Raw genomic sequence first — 17,059 nt, 5'->3', positions numbered from 1 at the left:
GTTTGCCTATTGACCTTAAATTTTCCCCTTTTCTCGTTAAACCAATTTCATGAAGTATAAATATCATTATATATTTTAATATAACCAAAAAAAAAAAAAAAAGATACTCAATTTTGATAATCATAAATTATGAAAATTGCTCAATGTACATTTAAGACTATTTTAGACCACCTACCAAACATAAATGACCATATTTTTGTCATTTTATCTACTAAGATTCATGAAATCTTATATTATTAGTATTAATAACTCTTTCTTATAGCTAAGATTAACTACATCTAGATTGTTCATAAATAGAGTAAATTTATCCTCATCCAATCTGTCTCATTGACCTTAAATTCATCCACTTTTCTCGTTAAGTTACTGATCCCACCTCATTCATAACAAACACAAACACAAAACAGCCCTCTAATTATTTATTGTCCTTAAAAACCACATATCTCCCCAAACTTCATTTCTTTTTCTTTTCTTGTTTTTCATTTTTCCGGTGGACCAACTATCAAATATACAGGACTACTTTTCTCATTTTATCTACCATGATTCCTAAAAATATATTTAATTTTGATGAACATAAAGTAATAAAATTGCTAAATCTACATTGAAGACTATTCTTGACCAACTACCAGACATAAATGACCATATTTCTGTCGTTTTATCTGCCAAGATTCATGAAATCTTATTATTTAGTATTAGTAACTCTTTTTTAAAGCTAAGTAGGCGTTTGGCCATGAATTTTGAAATCATGATTTCAAACCAGCGTTTGGATATACATTTTTACGCATGGTTTCAAATTCCAAATCATGATCATCCAAAAAGGCATAATTTGGGGTTTGAAACCATGGTTTCAATTTTTTTAAATATAAAATTTAACCCATAAGTTTATATTTTATAAAAAAAGATCCATAAATTAGTAGATATTTTTAACAATTACGCTCATTAATCATTTACCAATCTCATTAACTTCCACGAAATTTTATTTATGTCTACCAATCTTTTAATTTTGTTAAAAAAAGACCCATAGTTTAGTTTTATTTATTGGAACTAAAACTTGATCAATTGATGTTGTATTTTTAGAAAGGTCTTCTAGTATTAATTTTGAGCCGGTTGTTATGAATTAGCTAATTAATTTTGGTATGAACTATGACTTGCTCATTTGTTAAGATTGTATAAGAATTGTGAATGTTTCGATAATTTTCACAACTTGTGAAATTTTTATGTCTATAAAAAAAAATACTCCTTAAAATATTCAAATTGCATGTCCAAACACGATTTCAAACCGTGTCCAAATGGGGCCTAAGATTAGCTAAATCCATATTGGTCATAAATAAAGTAAATATATCCTCATCCAGTGTGTCTTATTGACCTTAAATTCCCCCACTTTACTCGTTAAATTACTGAAATTCCCCTGATCCCATCTCACATAACAAAAATATAACAAACACCCTTTTCTTTTCTTTGTTTTTTGGGGTGGACAAGACAAAGAAAAATGAAGAAATCAACGGTGGTAGTGGCGGTGGTTGGGGCAGCAACGGTATGTGCAGTGGCAACATTAATAGTAAAGCATCGTATGCATAAATCAAGTAAATGGGGACGTGCTGTGGCTATTATTCGTGAATTTGAAGAAAAATGTGTTACAAAAGATTCAAAACTTAAACAAGTTGCTGATGCTATGACTGTTGAGATGCACGCTGGTCTTGCTTCTGAAGGTGGTAGTAAGCTTAAAATGCTTATTACCTATGTTGATAATTTACCCACCGGGTTCGTACAAAAATGTTTTAACTTTTTTTTTTTTTTTTTACCATTTGGTGAAATTAGCGGTGATAATTTGTCTGTTAATGATTGGTGTTATTGATTCATTGATGGAACGAAAAAAATGTTTCTTTTGAGTAAAAATCTGAATCTTTCTTTGTTTTCAAGAATGAAGCTTAGATTTTTTTTTTCAGCTTTGGTGCTATTTTACCTTAACTTTTTTACTCATTGCTTGTATTGATTGGTAATTTTTAGCGGGGATAAGTTGTCGTTAATGATTGGTGAGGTAATTTCTTTTTTTTTTTTAAGAAGAAATCTGAATCTTGCTTTGTTTTCAAGAACGAAGCTTAGATTTTTTTTTCCAGCTTTTATAGATTTTAAGACCTTATAGATTTGTGTTAAAGCTAATCTGTTAAACGTACTGTTACATAGCATTTTGCTCTAGCAAGAACCTAGCTTTATCGTTAATGAAGATTTTTAGTATTGTACCCATTATATTTTTGTATTTTGCTCAATATGCTTATTACCTATGTTGATAATCTTCCCACCGGGTTGGTACCAAAAAAATTAACTTATTGTTTGTATCGAATGATATTTAATCTGTTGTTTTAACATTTGGTGAAATTAGGGGTCATAATTTGTCGTTAATAATTGGTATCCGTGTCATGAATTCATTGGTAGAAGGAAAAAAATTGTTTTGTTTGAGTAGAAATCTGAATCTTGCTTTGTTTTCAAGAATGAAGCTTAGATTTTTTTTTTTCAGCTTTGGTGCTTTTCTTTACTACCCATTGCTTGTATCAATTGGTAATTTTTAGTAGTGAAATTTTGTCGTTAATGATTGGTGGCATGAATTCATTGGTGGAGGAAAAAAATTCTTTTTGAATTGAAATCTGAAATTTTCTGTCTTTTAAAAAAAAAAAAAAAATTGAAGCTTTGATTTTTTTTTTCCCAGTTCAGCTCTTATAGATTTGGCTATGATGGGTTGAATCTAATTTGTCAAACTTACTGTTCCATAGCATTTTGTTCTAGCTTGATCGTAGATTAAGTTGTTGGTGTATATTCCTAATCTCTAGTCAATCTGGATGAGCTAAGGGGAGTATGAATGTATTAAAAGATCAGACTTTCTTAGGGTGTGTTCGGTATGAAGAAAATGTTTCCCATGGAAAATGTTTTCTGGGAAAGTAAGTGGGGTTCTTGCTTATTTTCTTGTGTTCGGTATGTAAGAAAAAAAAATAGTATCCTTAAAGCATTTGTATATAATATAGAAAATGCTATGGGAGGTGGGGGTGTGGAGATGGGGCTACGGTAGTGGGGGTGAAGATGAGGTGTGTTGGAGGGTGGGGAAGATACAATCAATGTGGAATGCCAATCGTGGAACTTGTTTTCCCTACTTCGACCAGGGAAGTCATTTTTCTCATTTTTAGGATACTTCTAGTTTCTTGTTATCTACTGCTTTGTGTGTCCTGTGTCGTTTATTGAGCTACTCATTGATGTGCTATAACGTTGAGAGAGCTGTAAGCCAGCACATTGAGCAGCTCTGTTAAAAGCAGTGAACAAGATATAACTAAATTTTGCTCGAGCATATACCTTGGACATATCCTGAGTTGAATTTGATGTGTAGAGCATTGTCATTGTAATATGTGTTTGAAGTAGATTTCTTTCCAGTGGTTGTGATGTGTGATTTGCAGCTGTTGTTTCAATTCTGAATGTCAGTTTTATGGTGCTCTTTTGAAACTGCAAGTAGAGTATACGGCCAAGTCGTGTTATCCGTGATATTTATTCAAGTGATTTGAAGCATTCTGTTTAGTGGCTGGTCTAAGCCCATTTTAAACCGAGGATATGCTAAATGTTTGTTCATCAATACCTTTTTAATTTAGTGATGAAGACGGCGTCTTTTATGCGTTGGATCTTGGTGGAACGAATTTCCGAGTATTGCGAGTGCAATTGGGCGGAAAAGAAGGTGGTATTGTTCATCAAGAATTTGCTGAGGCATCAATTCCTGAGAGTTTGATGGTTGGGAATTCAGATGTAAGTACTTGATCTATTGAGATGTTGTAGCCTGCTATATTGTTTCACTTCATTTCTTTTGAACTTTTATAGTTGACATGATTTCAGGCACTTTTTGACTATATTGCGGCAGAACTTGCAAAATTTGTCGCTGCAGAAGAGGAAAAATTTCATCAACCTCTGGGTAAGCAGAGAGAACTAGGTTTCACCTTCTCATTCCCGGTAATGCAGACTTCAATCAACTCTGGGACTATTATGAGGTGGACAAAAGGCTTCTCCATTGATGATGCGGTATGCATTATCCTCCCTACTTTGTATTTCTTGTTTATTGTAGTTCCTTGCATGGTGAACTATCCATATTAACCTTTAGTTAATTATGCCACGAGTAGTTCTAGCCATCCCCTCTCTACAGCTTTGTTGTGTTCTTTCCAATTTGATTTCAGTTTATTCTCTACTAGTTCTGAAGATAACATAGAGAGTGAACGGTTTGCTTATCCTAGTACTGACACAGCCTGCTGATTTATATTTCAAAATTTATGTTAGGCTTAGACGTTAAAATATGATTATTGGCCTGAACCAAAACTTTGATTGTAGGAATTTTAAGATTTCATCACCATTTATGGAAGCAGTGCTATTAAAAGTGTGGATAAGCACTGAATGTTAGGTGCGACATAAGTTTGGCGTTTCGCCTTGTAGACGGTTATTAAAATTTGTATAGGTGGCTCAGTTGGTTGAGCATGGGGATTCCATAATGGAGATCTCAGGTTCGAATCCTCCTGCCTATGACAACAGAGGAATTTGCCTTTTGGGTTGAGCTCGTCGCACAAGGCTTGCCTAGTGCTGGTTATCTCTCCTGTGTGGTTTGCGGGCTATTGCATACCCTGTGCTCACCCGAAGGGTAGCGGCTGCGGGTTCCCTTGTCATAAAAAAAGAAAAAGAAAAAACTGCATCAGTCCATCTGAATCAAATACTTAAAAATTATCAAATCATGTTTCAGTTTACTGCTATTTTTCCAGTTCCATAACATTATCTTTTGTGTTTATGCTTTTTGCTTTTCTTGGTAAAGTTCCAACAGATCTTGGTCTTTTTTATGCTCTTTGCTTTTAAAAATACTAAATGGAAAGCTAGTATCGTTGTTCCTGTTCTAGATATGCAGTATTCAAAATTAAGTCCCTCATTTGGTTAATGAGTATAAACAAGTGCCACAGCAGATATGCTTCCAGTGGATATATTATATTCCCACTATAAACAACCATATATAACCTACTGTCAAATGAATGGCACTCACTTGTTTCCGTTGTCAATCCTGTAAATTCTATGCTGAGGAAAAATCTTTCTTTATGAGATTTAACAAAATGAAGAGCTAAGTTTGTACTAGTTGCTTGGACATAGGTTGGCCAAGATGTTGTTGGAGAACTCGAAAAAGCTATGAAAAGAAAAGGCGTCGATATGCGGGTCTCAGCTCTGGTGAGTTTATCTGGTACTGGTACCATGGAGGAATATTATTCCATTTAAGAGTGTATGAAGAAAAGAAGGATACTGGTAGAAGTGCTTATCATAAAAGTATGTTAGTACTGCTTGGTTGTATAATATTGATTTTGATTAGTGTTTTAATGAAAGGTGAATGATACCGTTGGAACGTTGGCTGGTGGTAAATATACACACAAGGATGTAGCTGTTGCTGTTATCTTAGGTACAGGAACCAATGCAGCTTATGTGGAACGGGTGCAGGCAATTCCAAAGTGGCATGGTCCTGTGCCAAAATCTGGTGAAATGGTTGGAATCTTTTCAGTAGCTATTGATCTATTTTTCTCTCTGATACTATCGCAGAAATAGTTGCTAAATCCATCATGTGTTTTTTTCTAGGTTATCAATATGGAATGGGGTAATTTTAGGTCATCCCATCTTCCCTTGACAGAGTATGACCATGCGTTGGATAATGAGAGTTTGAATCCTGGTGAACAGGTGATTGTTTGTCTGTTCTTGTAACTAATAGCTGTACGCTTGCTTTATGTTACGATTAATTAGAGTACCTGAGGAATATTTTCATTCATCCTAACAGATATTTGAGAAGATGACTTCTGGCATGTACTTGGGAGAGATTTTACGCAGAGTTCTACTCAGGGTGGCTGAAGAAGCTGGTGTTTTTGGTGATGAGGTTCCTCCAAAGCTCAAGGAAGCATTTATATTGAGGTACTTCTTTGTAACTTCAGAAGTGCTGTTGCATAATCTTTAACAAGAAAACCTAAAGAAAGATATTCATTTATTTAGTGGTAAACCATAACATCACCCATGTTTCGTAGAGAGCTCAGGGCCCATATTATCAACTAGCTTGGCAAATCCCTTTTCACCCCTCTAGTTGGCTGTTGTCTCAAGTGTTGAACTTGTAATTTGATTTTCGCTTTGTGATTAGATGATAATCTTGCAAGTTACCAATTGCTCTCTACTACAACAACAACAAGCCCAGTAGAATCCCACCATGTGGGGTCTGGGGAGGGTAGAGTGTACGCAGACCTAACCCCCACCTTGAAAGGTAGGGCGGCTGTTTCCGAAAGACCCTCGGCTCAAGAGAGGAAAACAAGACAAAAGGTCAGATAGGGCCAAGCATATCAAAAACAATATGAAAACGAGGAATAACAAAAGCGAAGAAGTCATGGTAGAAAGGAGCATTAACTACCATAGATAAATAAGATAATCAAAGTACAAAGGCCTAAAAAAGTAAGCAGAAATCAAATGGCAATAAACGAATGAGCAAAACTACAACTACTATGGTGAAAGGATAAGCAACCTAGCCTTCTATCCTAATCTGAGTCCTCCACAACCTCTTTTCTAAGGTCATGTCCTCGGTAAGCTGAAACTGTGCCATATCCTGTCTAATCACCTCTTTCCAATACTTTTTTCGCCTCCCTCTACCTCTCCTGAAACCGTCCATAGCCAACCTCTCACACCTCCGCACTGGAGCCTCTGTGCCTCTCCTCTTCACATGCCCAAACCATCTCAGCCTCACTTCCTGCATCTTGTCCTCCACCGATGCCACTCCCACCTTATCCCGGATATCTTCATTCCTAATTTTATCCCTCCTAGTGTGCCCACACATTCATCGCAGCATTCGCATTTCCGCGACTTTCATCTTCTGAACATGAAAGTTCTTGACTGGCCAACACTCCGCCCCGTACAATAAAGTCGGTCTAACCACCACTTTATAGAACCTGCCTTTAAGTTTTGGTGGCACTTTCTTGTCACACAACACTCCGAAGGCGAGCCTCCATTTCATCCACCCTGCACCAATACGATGTGAAACATCTTCGTCGATATCCCCATCTCCCTGTATAATAGACCCAAGATACTTGAAACTTCCTTTCTTTTGAATGGCCTGGGTACCAAGCCTCACTTCCTCGTCAGCCTCATGCGGTACGCCACTGCACCTGCACTCCGAGTATTCTGTCTTGGTCCTGCTCAATTTAAATCCTTTAGACTCCAACGCCTGTCTCCTGCCCTCTAGCTTATCGTTAACTCCGCTGCGAGTCTCGTCAATCAGGACTATGTCATCCGCGAACAACATACACTAAGGCACCTCACCTTGTATTTGTCGCGTCAATTCATCCATCACCAAGGCGAATAGAAACGGGCTAAGAGCTGATCCCTAATGCAACCCCATCAGAACAGGGAATTGCTCCGAGTCTCCTCCTACCGTCCTTACCCTAGTCTTAGCTCCATCATACATGTCCTTTATTGCTCTAATGTACACCACAGGTACACCTTTAGCCTCCAAGCATCTCCATAGGACCTCTCTTGGCACTTTGTCGTAGGCCTTTTCTAGGTCAATGAATATCATGTGCAAGTCCCTCTTCCGCTCCCTATACTGCTCCACCAATCTCCTTATAATATGAATGGCTTCTGTAGTCGAGCGTCCGGCATGAATCCAAACTGGTTCTCTGAAATAGACACACCTCTCCTCACCCTCATTTCCACCACCCTTTCCCATACTTTCATAGTGTGACTTAGCAGCTTGATACCTCTATAGTTGTTGCAGCTTTGAATGTTGCTCTTGTTGTACAAGGGAATCATTATTCTCCACCTCCATTGCTCCGGCATCTTCGCTGTCTTGAAAATGACATTAAACAACCCAGTCAGCCACTCCAAGCCTACCCTGCCTGCACTCTTCCAAAATTCCTCAGGAATCTCGTTAGGCCCAGTCGCTCTTCCCCTACACATCCTACGAACCGCTCCCTTAACCTCCTCAACCTTTATACTCCTACAATATCCAAAGTCGCGACGCCTATCACAGTGCTCCAATCTCCCAACACAATGTCTCTGTCCCCTCCTTCGTTCAAGAGTTTATGAAAGTATGACTGCCATCTCTGTCTAATGTGGGCTTCCTGTACCAACACTTGGCCATCCTCGTCGTTGATGCACTTCACCTTAGCCAGCCTAAACAGCTTCTTATCCCCACCTCTGTCCTCCAGTTCTGCATAAAGGCGTTCAAAGGCTGCCATTTTTGCTGCCGAAATTGCCAACTTCACCTCCTTTCTCGCCATCTTATACTTTTCCATGTTCGTCCGCTTCTCTTCATCGTCTTTGCTATCTACCAACTTCATATATGCCTGCTTCTTTGCTTCCACCTTCCGTTGGACTTCTCCATTCCACCACCAATTCCCTCGGTGCCCGCCACGACGGCCTCTTGAGACCCCCAATACCTCTCTAGCTGCTTCCCTAATGCAACTGGCCGTCCTATCCCACATACTGCTCGCATCCCCTTTACTATCCCACGCTCCCATAGCCATCAACTTCTCCCCCATCTTTAGGGCACTAGACAAAGTCAAACTCCCCCACCTAATCCTCGTTCGGTCATCCACGACCCTCTTCTACTTCTTCTTCCTCCTTATCTCCAAATCCATCACCAATAGCTTATGTTGGGTCGTAAGATTCTCACTCGGGATGACCTTGCAGTCCTTACAGAGGCCTTTATCATCTTTTCTAAGGAGCAAAAAGTCTATCTGCGTCGCAGCCACCGAGCTACGGAAGGTTACCAAGTGCTCCTCCTTCTTCGGAAAACTCAAGTTGGCTACCACCAATCCAAAAGCCTTTGCGAAATCCAGGAGTGAGACTCCTCCACCAGCCTTTATCATCTTTTCTAAGGAGCAAAAAGTCTATCTGCGTCGCAGCCACCGAGCTACGGAAGGTTACCAAGTGCTCCTTCTTCTTCGGAAAACTCAAGTTGGCTACCACCAATCCAAAAGCCTTTGCGAAATCCAGGAGTGAGACTCCTCCACCATTCTTGTCCCCGAAGCCAAATCCTCCATGCACCTCGTCATAGCCCCTCGAAATAGACCCAATGTACCCATTGAAATCTCCTCATATGAATAACTTCTCAGTAGGCGGTATACTTACCACCACTTCGTCCAAGTCCTCCCAAAAATGCCTTTTTTCCTCGTCCAAACCCGCTTGCGGCGCGTAAGCACTAATAATGTTCAAGGTGACCCTCCAACGACCAACTTAATCGCCATCATCCTGTCATTGATCCTCCTAACCTCTATCACCTGATCTCTAAGCTCACTATCTACTAAGATCCCTACCCCATTCCTATACCTCGACTTACCCGAGAACCATAGCTTGTACTCGTCCACATCCTTAGCTTTAGGTCCTACCCATTTAGTCTCTTGGACGCAAGAAATATTAATCCTCCTCTTCTTAAGAATCTTAACTAACTCTATGGACTCTCCCGATAACGTCCCAATATTCCAAGACCCTAATTGCTCTCTACTACATGTCTGGATAATAAGGAATAAGGTGAGTGGAACGTTACAGAGCTAAGGTTCAAGGAAGTATATTTATGTTTCTGATTATCAAGCAGTACTAAATAATGAGATGGAATTTGCAATTAGAAATCCTTCCATGTAATTTAATTTTAGTTTCTAATTCACTTGCGTCACGTGTCCTTTCTAGTTTCCTTGGCCCCTGAAAGTGCGTCTTTTTTGTCCACGTTCAAACAGCTCATGTGAAAAAATGTTCAACAATATGCAGGACACCTGATATGTCTGCTATGCATCATGACTCATCCTCTGATCTGAGAGTGGTTGGTGACAAGCTGAAGGATATTTTAGAGGTAAATATCGTTGCCTTCCAACACTTGCCAAAAAAGAATTGTTGTCATTCATTTGTGTCTTTATACTGAACAATTTGATAAAAAATTGGAAATTAAATAAAGCCCTCTTTTTACTTCCTCATTGCCTATGGGTAACAGCATATTACCTCTTCTTGTAAAGTAACATTCGCAAGAATACATGGTGAACTTTATTACCTCTTCAATTCTGTCACTCGTTTGCAGTAAGTGCAAGGTTTTAGCCCCTAAGGTAGCACCAAACAACAATTCGATATACGTATACAAGAAAATTATTAGACAAAAGCTCCTTAATGATAATCAAATAGAATAACTGCAGAAAATAAGTGAAACAAACTTTTAAAGCACCCAGCTTAAAGCTCTCAGAAGAAATGCTCTCCAATTCTATGTATTATGTTTGGAAAAGAATTATTTGATTACAGTTTTTGTATGCGTTATCTCTTAAACTCTGTACAGAAATGAAGGGAGAAAACTATTTGCAAAATGGAAAGGAGGAACTTTTGAAGGTCCAAGATAAGCTTATTTGAAATATTATAACATTTCAAGATTCATCTTATAAAATCATAGAATTATCTTGTAAAAAAGTTTGTGGTTTTCATTTTCTTGGGATAAGGAAAAAGAGATTGAGGTATTGATATTTGTTTCCCATCAACAATTGCTCTAAATTATGCTGTAACTTTACTTCTTGATCATTTATTTTCACATCACCAAACATGAATTCACACTACTTTTTATTCTGCCATTTAGATATCTAATACCTCCTTGAAGACGAGGAGATTAGTAGTTGAGCTGTGCAACATCGTTGCAACACGTGGGGCAAGACTTGCAGCTGCAGGAGTGTTGGGCATCTTGAAAAAGATGGGAAGAGATACACCCAGGCAAGGTGGTCCAGAAAAGACGGTTATAGCCATGGATGGCGGATTGTATGAGCACTATACAGAATACAGGATGGTCTTAGAGAACTCTTTGAAAGAATTGCTCGGAGAGGAATTGGCAACGAGCATTGTTTTTGTGCACTCCAATGACGGCTCTGGCATTGGTGCTGCTCTTCTTGCTGCCTCTCACTCAATGTACCTTGAAGATAAGTCTTAGGAGTGATCAATTCCATATCTTGCTAGAGGAAGCTACCTGTACCTTTTACATTTTGCGCTCTAGCATTTTGTCTTATTTTGTCTCCTTTATTATACCACCAAATGAAGTTAATAATTTTCCCCAACCTTTTTATCTCTAGGAGATTTTTCCTAGAAGTGCCTACAAAAAGGGGCACACTTTTTAATCCATTTCAGCACCGTTGGTTTGTCCTCTTTAACTTTTCTGTTTACTAGTGAAATCAAATTCAGAGGTAATAAATTGGGGGAAATTCAGCAGAAATAAGTAGCCAGTTAGTAGGCATGCTTGCCTATCAGCGCGCCATGGATAGTCTTATTGTCCTTAATATGTTCAGCCATTAGCTTTTTCAGATTTGCTCTCAACTGTCTGGTAGTGTTATTCTGGATTTCCAAATGATTGAGGGAGCAAAAGGGGAATCTTTCATGTTTAAACTGTGACCCAGTTTTCCAAACTAGACACTACTATGAGCTTCTATGTAAACAGATTTGCTTATTAGAAAAGCTGAACCCAGGAAGTTGCTGATGAACTTAGGAACAAGTATTAAGAGTTTGTTGTAGATTCTAATGTGCCCTGCTATTGACAAAGACTATCGGATTCGTGTCTGAATGAGAATTACACTGAACTTGGGAAAATAGAAAATGAACTTATCAGGTAACTGTAATTTTCATAGTGTTATCTACTCATCAAAATCAAATCAACGGACTGGATGATCTTCAATCCTTAATTACTGATAGCATACAGATTTCATCGTCTAATTTTGTGTTTTAATTTTTCTTTATAATAGTGGTTGGCTTCAAGTTAACTTGTGTGTACTCTGACTAATTCATATGATATACAACTATACATGTTCACACAGCTGTTGAATAACTATCTAACTTAGTTTGCTAATATTCTAAATATTAATTCACTTGAAAAGTGCTCCTTTGCTGTGTTCAAGGTGTTGGAGTCGTCCAATCTTTTTGTGTAAATTTGAACATTATTTTTATCGTTGTGAAGAAAAAAAAATTATATTCATGCCTAGAGATCTATCTTGATAACTCGAGAGTAAAAGATAGGTAAGTGGAGAATTGGAGTTGTACTCGTGTAAATTTGAACACTATTTCTCTCCTTTGTGAAAAAAATAACTATAATCGTTGATTGAATTTATTCTTTAAACTTTAAGTTAGACAATCCAGGTTAAAAATAATAATCTGAAGGTAGCAAGGATTTTTGTCCAATGGATGCAAAGGGAACAGACCATCTTACTTAAGAAGGCAATAATTCTTTTGCCTTCCAAAAACACAAATATTAGCAGTAATATCATAATTTACATCAACTTTTTGCTTCTGCTACTCTACTTCAATAATGAAAAACTTCCAATTCCATGCAAAACAAGTCACTCTCTTCTCTTCAATAATCTCGTTAGCTCATTCATATCATTAGGTCAGCTATCCCTGCTGCTTAGTTCCACCTGAAACAAGCAAATTAAAAGCACCAGTTTTAGTTCCCACGTTTAATTTGGAGCAAAGAATTGTATACACAAATCAAATATAGTAACGATTTGGAACTCACGAGTAAGTGTAGAGAGTTCAGAGCTTTTCAACACACGCAGCCTTTTCACGGTGGACACAAACATGCTGAAAACGTCACACATTAAAACAATTTTAGAATAAACCAAAAAAAAAAAAAAAACAGCTACAGGAATAACTTCTTGAAGACAAGAATCTCCAAAATCAATATTAAGGTTTCACTAATATCATGTAGTGTACTGTAACCAAATGCCATATTAGAATTCAGAAATGGGGTTTTCAATTATAAGTGCGACTCTTGCTTCATATGCATGCAAATTTTTGGCTTGTTTGTAAGACTACCATAACTAGAAAGCATTGCTACCACTACAACTACGTTTCAGTTTAAACAAGTTGGAGTCTGCTATATTAATCTTTACTGATCAGGTACTAAATCGACAATACATAATTAAAAGATTCAGCTTTTTGTCCTATGTACTTCAGCTAAGAGCCTAGGAATTCTTTCACAGTAAAGATGTCTAGCTCTATGTTATCCTAATATATAGAATACGCAGGCATTAAGATATGCTAATGCTAATGTCAGAATATTAAAAGAGCAAGCAATAACTTATTTAGTGAGAGCATCAGATCCATAGATAGAGATATAGTTAAGATGCTTACTGCCAAGGGACATCCCCAACAAGCATCCTGTCACCTTCATTATCCTCATATACTAGAGTATATTCCCCACTTCCGTCCAATAATCCACTTATCGCTGTCTCCCCTTCTTCCTTCTTCTCACCAGATGGATCATTTTGAGCTAATTACACAGCAAAATAAAAAAGTAAGAATCGTCATGTTCAAGAACCCTTCTTAATATCAAAATTTTAAATGGTTAGGCACAAGTCACATGTTCAAACCCCGTCGCAGACAAAAACTTGGTATTTAAGTGAGGAAGGGTAAAGGGACGAACCCATTATCCTCGGATAGCTAATTAATAGAGCAGCAAAAGAAAAGTTAGAATTTTTAATTTCAAGAACCCTTCTTAAAATCAAGATTTTGAACGGTTAGGCACAAGTCACATGTTAGAACCCCATGGCAAACAAAAACTTGGTATTTAAGTGCAGAAGGGTAAAGGGACGACCCCATTATACACAGAGTGCGAAAATCAAGATTTTAAATTGCAACAGGGTAGATAAGTAACCTGCAAGAAGGCCTCTAAAAAGTTGATCAACAGCAGAAGAGAGTTTGTCATAGCTGTCATAAGCTTTGAGATCTACTTTCCTTCCAATAGGAATACCATCCATGTTGATCTTAACAAATAATCCTTTTGTCTGACATATTTCCATTGGTTTTTCGTTGGCACTCTTACTTGGGACCACCACATTTTGTGTCTCAGTTGCAGGTTTCACAGTGCTGCTACTTGCAAGATTCTTCCTAAATGAACGAATTGGAGGCCAACCCACCACTGGTGCTGGTGCAGTCCTATTTTTTCCACAAAAAAAAATAAAAATTAAAGCAACACAAGCTAAGTTAGTCCAAGGAAATATATACAATAGCCCCACCAACTTTAAATTATTACTGACTATAGAAGCCGAAAGCGAACACTGGGAAAAATTTAAACCACCACTAAGGCAGGGCATCACAAGTCATCTTTTGGGTGAACAAAATTAATGTTTAAGGGGCTGTTTGATTCAAGTGATTAGGTGGGTTACCCAGGTTTAAATTTTGAGATAAAGTTTATCTCATGTTTGGTTGAAGGTATTAGTTAAAATCGGTATTAAAATCGATTATAGCCTTAGAAGGTGGGACAAGTTATTCAAGTTATAGTCCTGGTTCTAACCCCACAATTATAATCCTGGAATAACCCGATTTCAAAACAAACAGCCCTCAAGTTTTGACATCATCGGGTTAAAATGACCTTTAACAAGAACTCTTTAAAAAGTAGTAGTTGTGTGAGACTTTCTTTGTTTCACAAAAAAGTGGACACATGTATAAGATTTTGGGTCTACTTTTTTTTTTTTATTAAGCACCGGGTGTCCGGGTCTCTTTGAGCCCCGACTAATCCCGAGGGTGCACAGGCCCTCGGCAAGGAGTTTCCCGTAAGTGCATCACGGGTAATTCAGGGTTTTACCCCAGTCCGATGGCCCTCAGAAATTGTTTGCACCCAATGGATTTCAAACTTAAAACCTTGAAAGGGAGCACCTCAAGGCTCAAGCCAATTAACACCAGCCAACCCCTGAGGGTCTACTTTTTTGTGAGACAAAGACAAGTTCCACACAACTATGTCACATAGTTTGTCCATAAAATTCCTTTCAACAATTCATAAATTACTTGCTACAATCCATAAATTGAACAAAGCAATCTCTGTATATAACCTAAATCCGTGAAAATATGCTAAAATAAGGAACAAATTTCCGGAAATTCCGAGTAATCAAAACTTGTTTACACGGAATGATGTATGTTTACTTATAACACGAAAGGGACATGTAACAATCAACAGTAACACGTCTCTAACATGATTCAAAATATTTACACATAACACAAAAATAGCTAGCCACGTAATTTAGATAAAGAACCATTTGCTTGACTAACACAATAAAACAAAATAGCAGTACTGTAAATATTATCAACAATGAGCAGGGATATTCAGTTTTTTTTTTTCAAAAATTAGGTGCAATGAATAAAAATGAATATAGAAATACTCGTGCTTTTCAAATCACATAACACTAGAACAGACAACATTATTACAAAGGTAAAAAAAAAAAAAAAAAACAATTCTGCATGGACCACAGAGGTATACTGACATGGTGTGTAATAATGAATATCCTCTGTCAAAAAACAAAAGAAAACAAAAAAGGGAACAGGCTGAGTTACCTTTTCTGAGAGGTGTTGGGTACAGTAGCTTTTTTCTTGTCTGTGTTCTGCACATCTGTTGTTTTGGAACAACCTGTCTGTGATGATTCCTGTGCCGTTGATTGAAGTTGAAGAAATGATGAATATTTCTGGTTTTGGTTTTGGTTTCCATTGTTGTTAGCCTTTGAGTTTGAGATGTAACTAAAAGGGAAACGGGTTTCATCTTTTTCATTAGACCAGTCTCCGTTAGGAGGACCAAGCCTTAACTCAAGCTTTTTCTCTTCAGAATTTCCATGGTTTGTTTCTTCTCCTCTTTGCATAAGCCATTTTCTTGAATAACCCTCCATTTCTACAATAATAATGAAATATTCTACCTGACAAACTTCCTGCATAAAAAAAAAGGTCACAAGAAAGTTACATTCAAGAACAAAATAATGGTTTAAAACATGTGTTGGCATATATATAGGGGGGAAAAAAGTGATGGAAAGATGAAGAGTACTCGTGTTGTACCTTGAAAATCAACCAAAGCTTGAACTGAGAGAAACCCACATATTAATGCAGAAAAAAACCTTGTATAAATGCTCTAAAACCAAGAAACAAGATGATCTTCAAGAACCCACAAATAGCTAATATACTTTGTAATAATACCAAGCTATATGTCAAACCCAAAACCCCAAAGAAACCCCACAAAGAAAATTACAAGCAAAGGAGGACTAATAGTGTGAGTATATATTTATTTTTTTTCCTTTTTCTAGGATGAGAGTGAGAGTGGGGTTTTATTTATCTTGTGAGTTTCAAGAGTTTTAATGAGAGAAGATGTAAATGGTAAAGCTAGAAAAAAGAGGGAGATATAAGTATATGTATATAGAGGAGATTCGCTTCACTTAAAGGGACTAAAACAGCAAAAACGGAATTGGAGGATAATGCACGCAACCACTAACCACCAAAAATATTTTTTGTTGCTGTTTGTTTTGGTTTCAATATCAGCAAAGCGTGCTGTGCTGACCACCCTTTTTCACCTTTTTCCTTTATTATTATTATCTCTCTCTCACACACTTCACTTTTCTGAAGCCTATTAACTGTCTGACTCAACTCTACAGTAAACCTATACGATTATAGCCTTATTACCACACTTCCCTAAACATCCTTAGTCAATTTAATGTGTTTAATTAGTAAAAGAATTCTGTAAACCCGCAGAAAGTCTAGCTTCATCAGTAAAAGGAAGTGTGATTAGTGGTTGCTTCTAACAATGAAAGTGTTCTATAATGTTGAAGTACAGTAAGATTAGAAAGTGACTTGATCCTTAATATGGGGAGCTTAAGCTTAATTTGTATCGAACCCTTTTTAGGAGCCTCTTTGAATGGGCTCAAAAAAAGCAGCTTATAAGTTGTTTTAGATAAGTTAAGTCAAACGGGCACAATTAATTTTGTGAGCTTATTTTAAGCATAAAATGACTTTAAGCTGGCCAGTCAAACACTTAAAAAAATTGAAAACAGCTTATAAGCAACTTATAAGTCAATCCAAACGAGCTCTAGGAAAATGACGCTTGTTGTCTGGGGCGAAGCCAAGTGGTGGCTAGGGTGTTCGCCCAAACCTCCTTCGGCTAAAAATTATCATATGTACACAAGGTTAAAATTATTTTTTATGTATAAATAGTAGATGTTGAACCCCATTGACTTCTTCATTTCTTACTCTTTTATATTTTTAACCCTTTAGTGAAAATTTTAAT

At 37.3% G+C, this 17,059-nt stretch overlaps 2 protein-coding genes across 2 annotated transcripts; one reads left to right on the top strand and one right to left on the bottom strand.

The window, feature by feature from the left end:
- The first annotated feature begins 1,370 nt into the window (after nucleotides 1-1,370).
- LOC132633420 (hexokinase-1) lies at nucleotides 1,371-11,186 on the top strand. Its single transcript, XM_060349832.1, has 9 exons — nucleotides 1,371-1,758; nucleotides 3,627-3,777; nucleotides 3,865-4,047; nucleotides 5,149-5,223; nucleotides 5,377-5,532; nucleotides 5,623-5,721; nucleotides 5,819-5,949; nucleotides 9,781-9,862; nucleotides 10,625-11,186. The coding sequence occupies exons 1-9, from the start codon at nucleotides 1,487-1,489 to the stop codon at nucleotides 10,967-10,969; spliced, it is 1,494 nt and encodes a 497-aa protein (XP_060205815.1). The 5' UTR covers nucleotides 1,371-1,486; the 3' UTR covers nucleotides 10,970-11,186.
- A 992-nt stretch (nucleotides 11,187-12,178) lies between these two features.
- On the bottom strand, nucleotides 12,179-16,172 carry LOC132633419 (auxin-responsive protein IAA26-like). Its single transcript, XM_060349831.1, has 6 exons — nucleotides 15,841-16,172; nucleotides 15,352-15,716; nucleotides 13,679-13,959; nucleotides 13,156-13,294; nucleotides 12,539-12,603; nucleotides 12,179-12,437 (listed from the first exon to the last, which is right to left on the bottom strand). The coding sequence occupies exons 2-6, from the start codon at nucleotides 15,675-15,677 to the stop codon at nucleotides 12,415-12,417; spliced, it is 834 nt and encodes a 277-aa protein (XP_060205814.1). The 5' UTR covers nucleotides 15,678-15,716; nucleotides 15,841-16,172; the 3' UTR covers nucleotides 12,179-12,414.
- Between the last annotated feature and the right edge of the window lie 887 nt (nucleotides 16,173-17,059).

The sequence above is a fragment of the Lycium barbarum genome, chromosome 3 (assembly GCF_019175385.1).
Source record: "Lycium barbarum isolate Lr01 chromosome 3, ASM1917538v2, whole genome shotgun sequence".
NCBI classification, from domain to species: domain Eukaryota; kingdom Viridiplantae; phylum Streptophyta; class Magnoliopsida; order Solanales; family Solanaceae; genus Lycium; species Lycium barbarum.
Note: the sequence above shows the minus strand (reverse complement) of the source record. Positions and strands in the feature narration are given on the sequence as shown.

Excerpts from the sequence above, each read along its gene's own strand:
- LOC132633420 (XM_060349832.1), top strand. The coding sequence starts at position 1,487 with ATGAAGAAATCAACGGTGGTAGTGGCGGTGGTTGGGGCAGCAACGGTA. Across the intron at positions 5,533-5,622 it reads TGCCAAAATCTGGTGAAATG|GTTATCAATATGGAATGGGG; the intron begins GTTGGAATCTTT and ends GTTTTTTTCTAG. Across the intron at positions 5,722-5,818 it reads GTTTGAATCCTGGTGAACAG|ATATTTGAGAAGATGACTTC; the intron begins GTGATTGTTTGT and ends TCATCCTAACAG.
- LOC132633419 (XM_060349831.1), bottom strand. The coding sequence starts at position 15,677 with ATGGAGGGTTATTCAAGAAAATGGCTTATGCAAAGAGGAGAAGAAACA. Across the intron at positions 13,960-15,351 it reads CCCAACACCTCTCAGAAAAG|GACTGCACCAGCACCAGTGG; the intron begins GTAACTCAGCCT and ends TGGAAAAAATAG. Across the intron at positions 12,438-12,538 it reads TGAACTCTCTACACTTACTC|GTGGAACTAAGCAGCAGGGA; the intron begins GTGAGTTCCAAA and ends TGCTTGTTTCAG.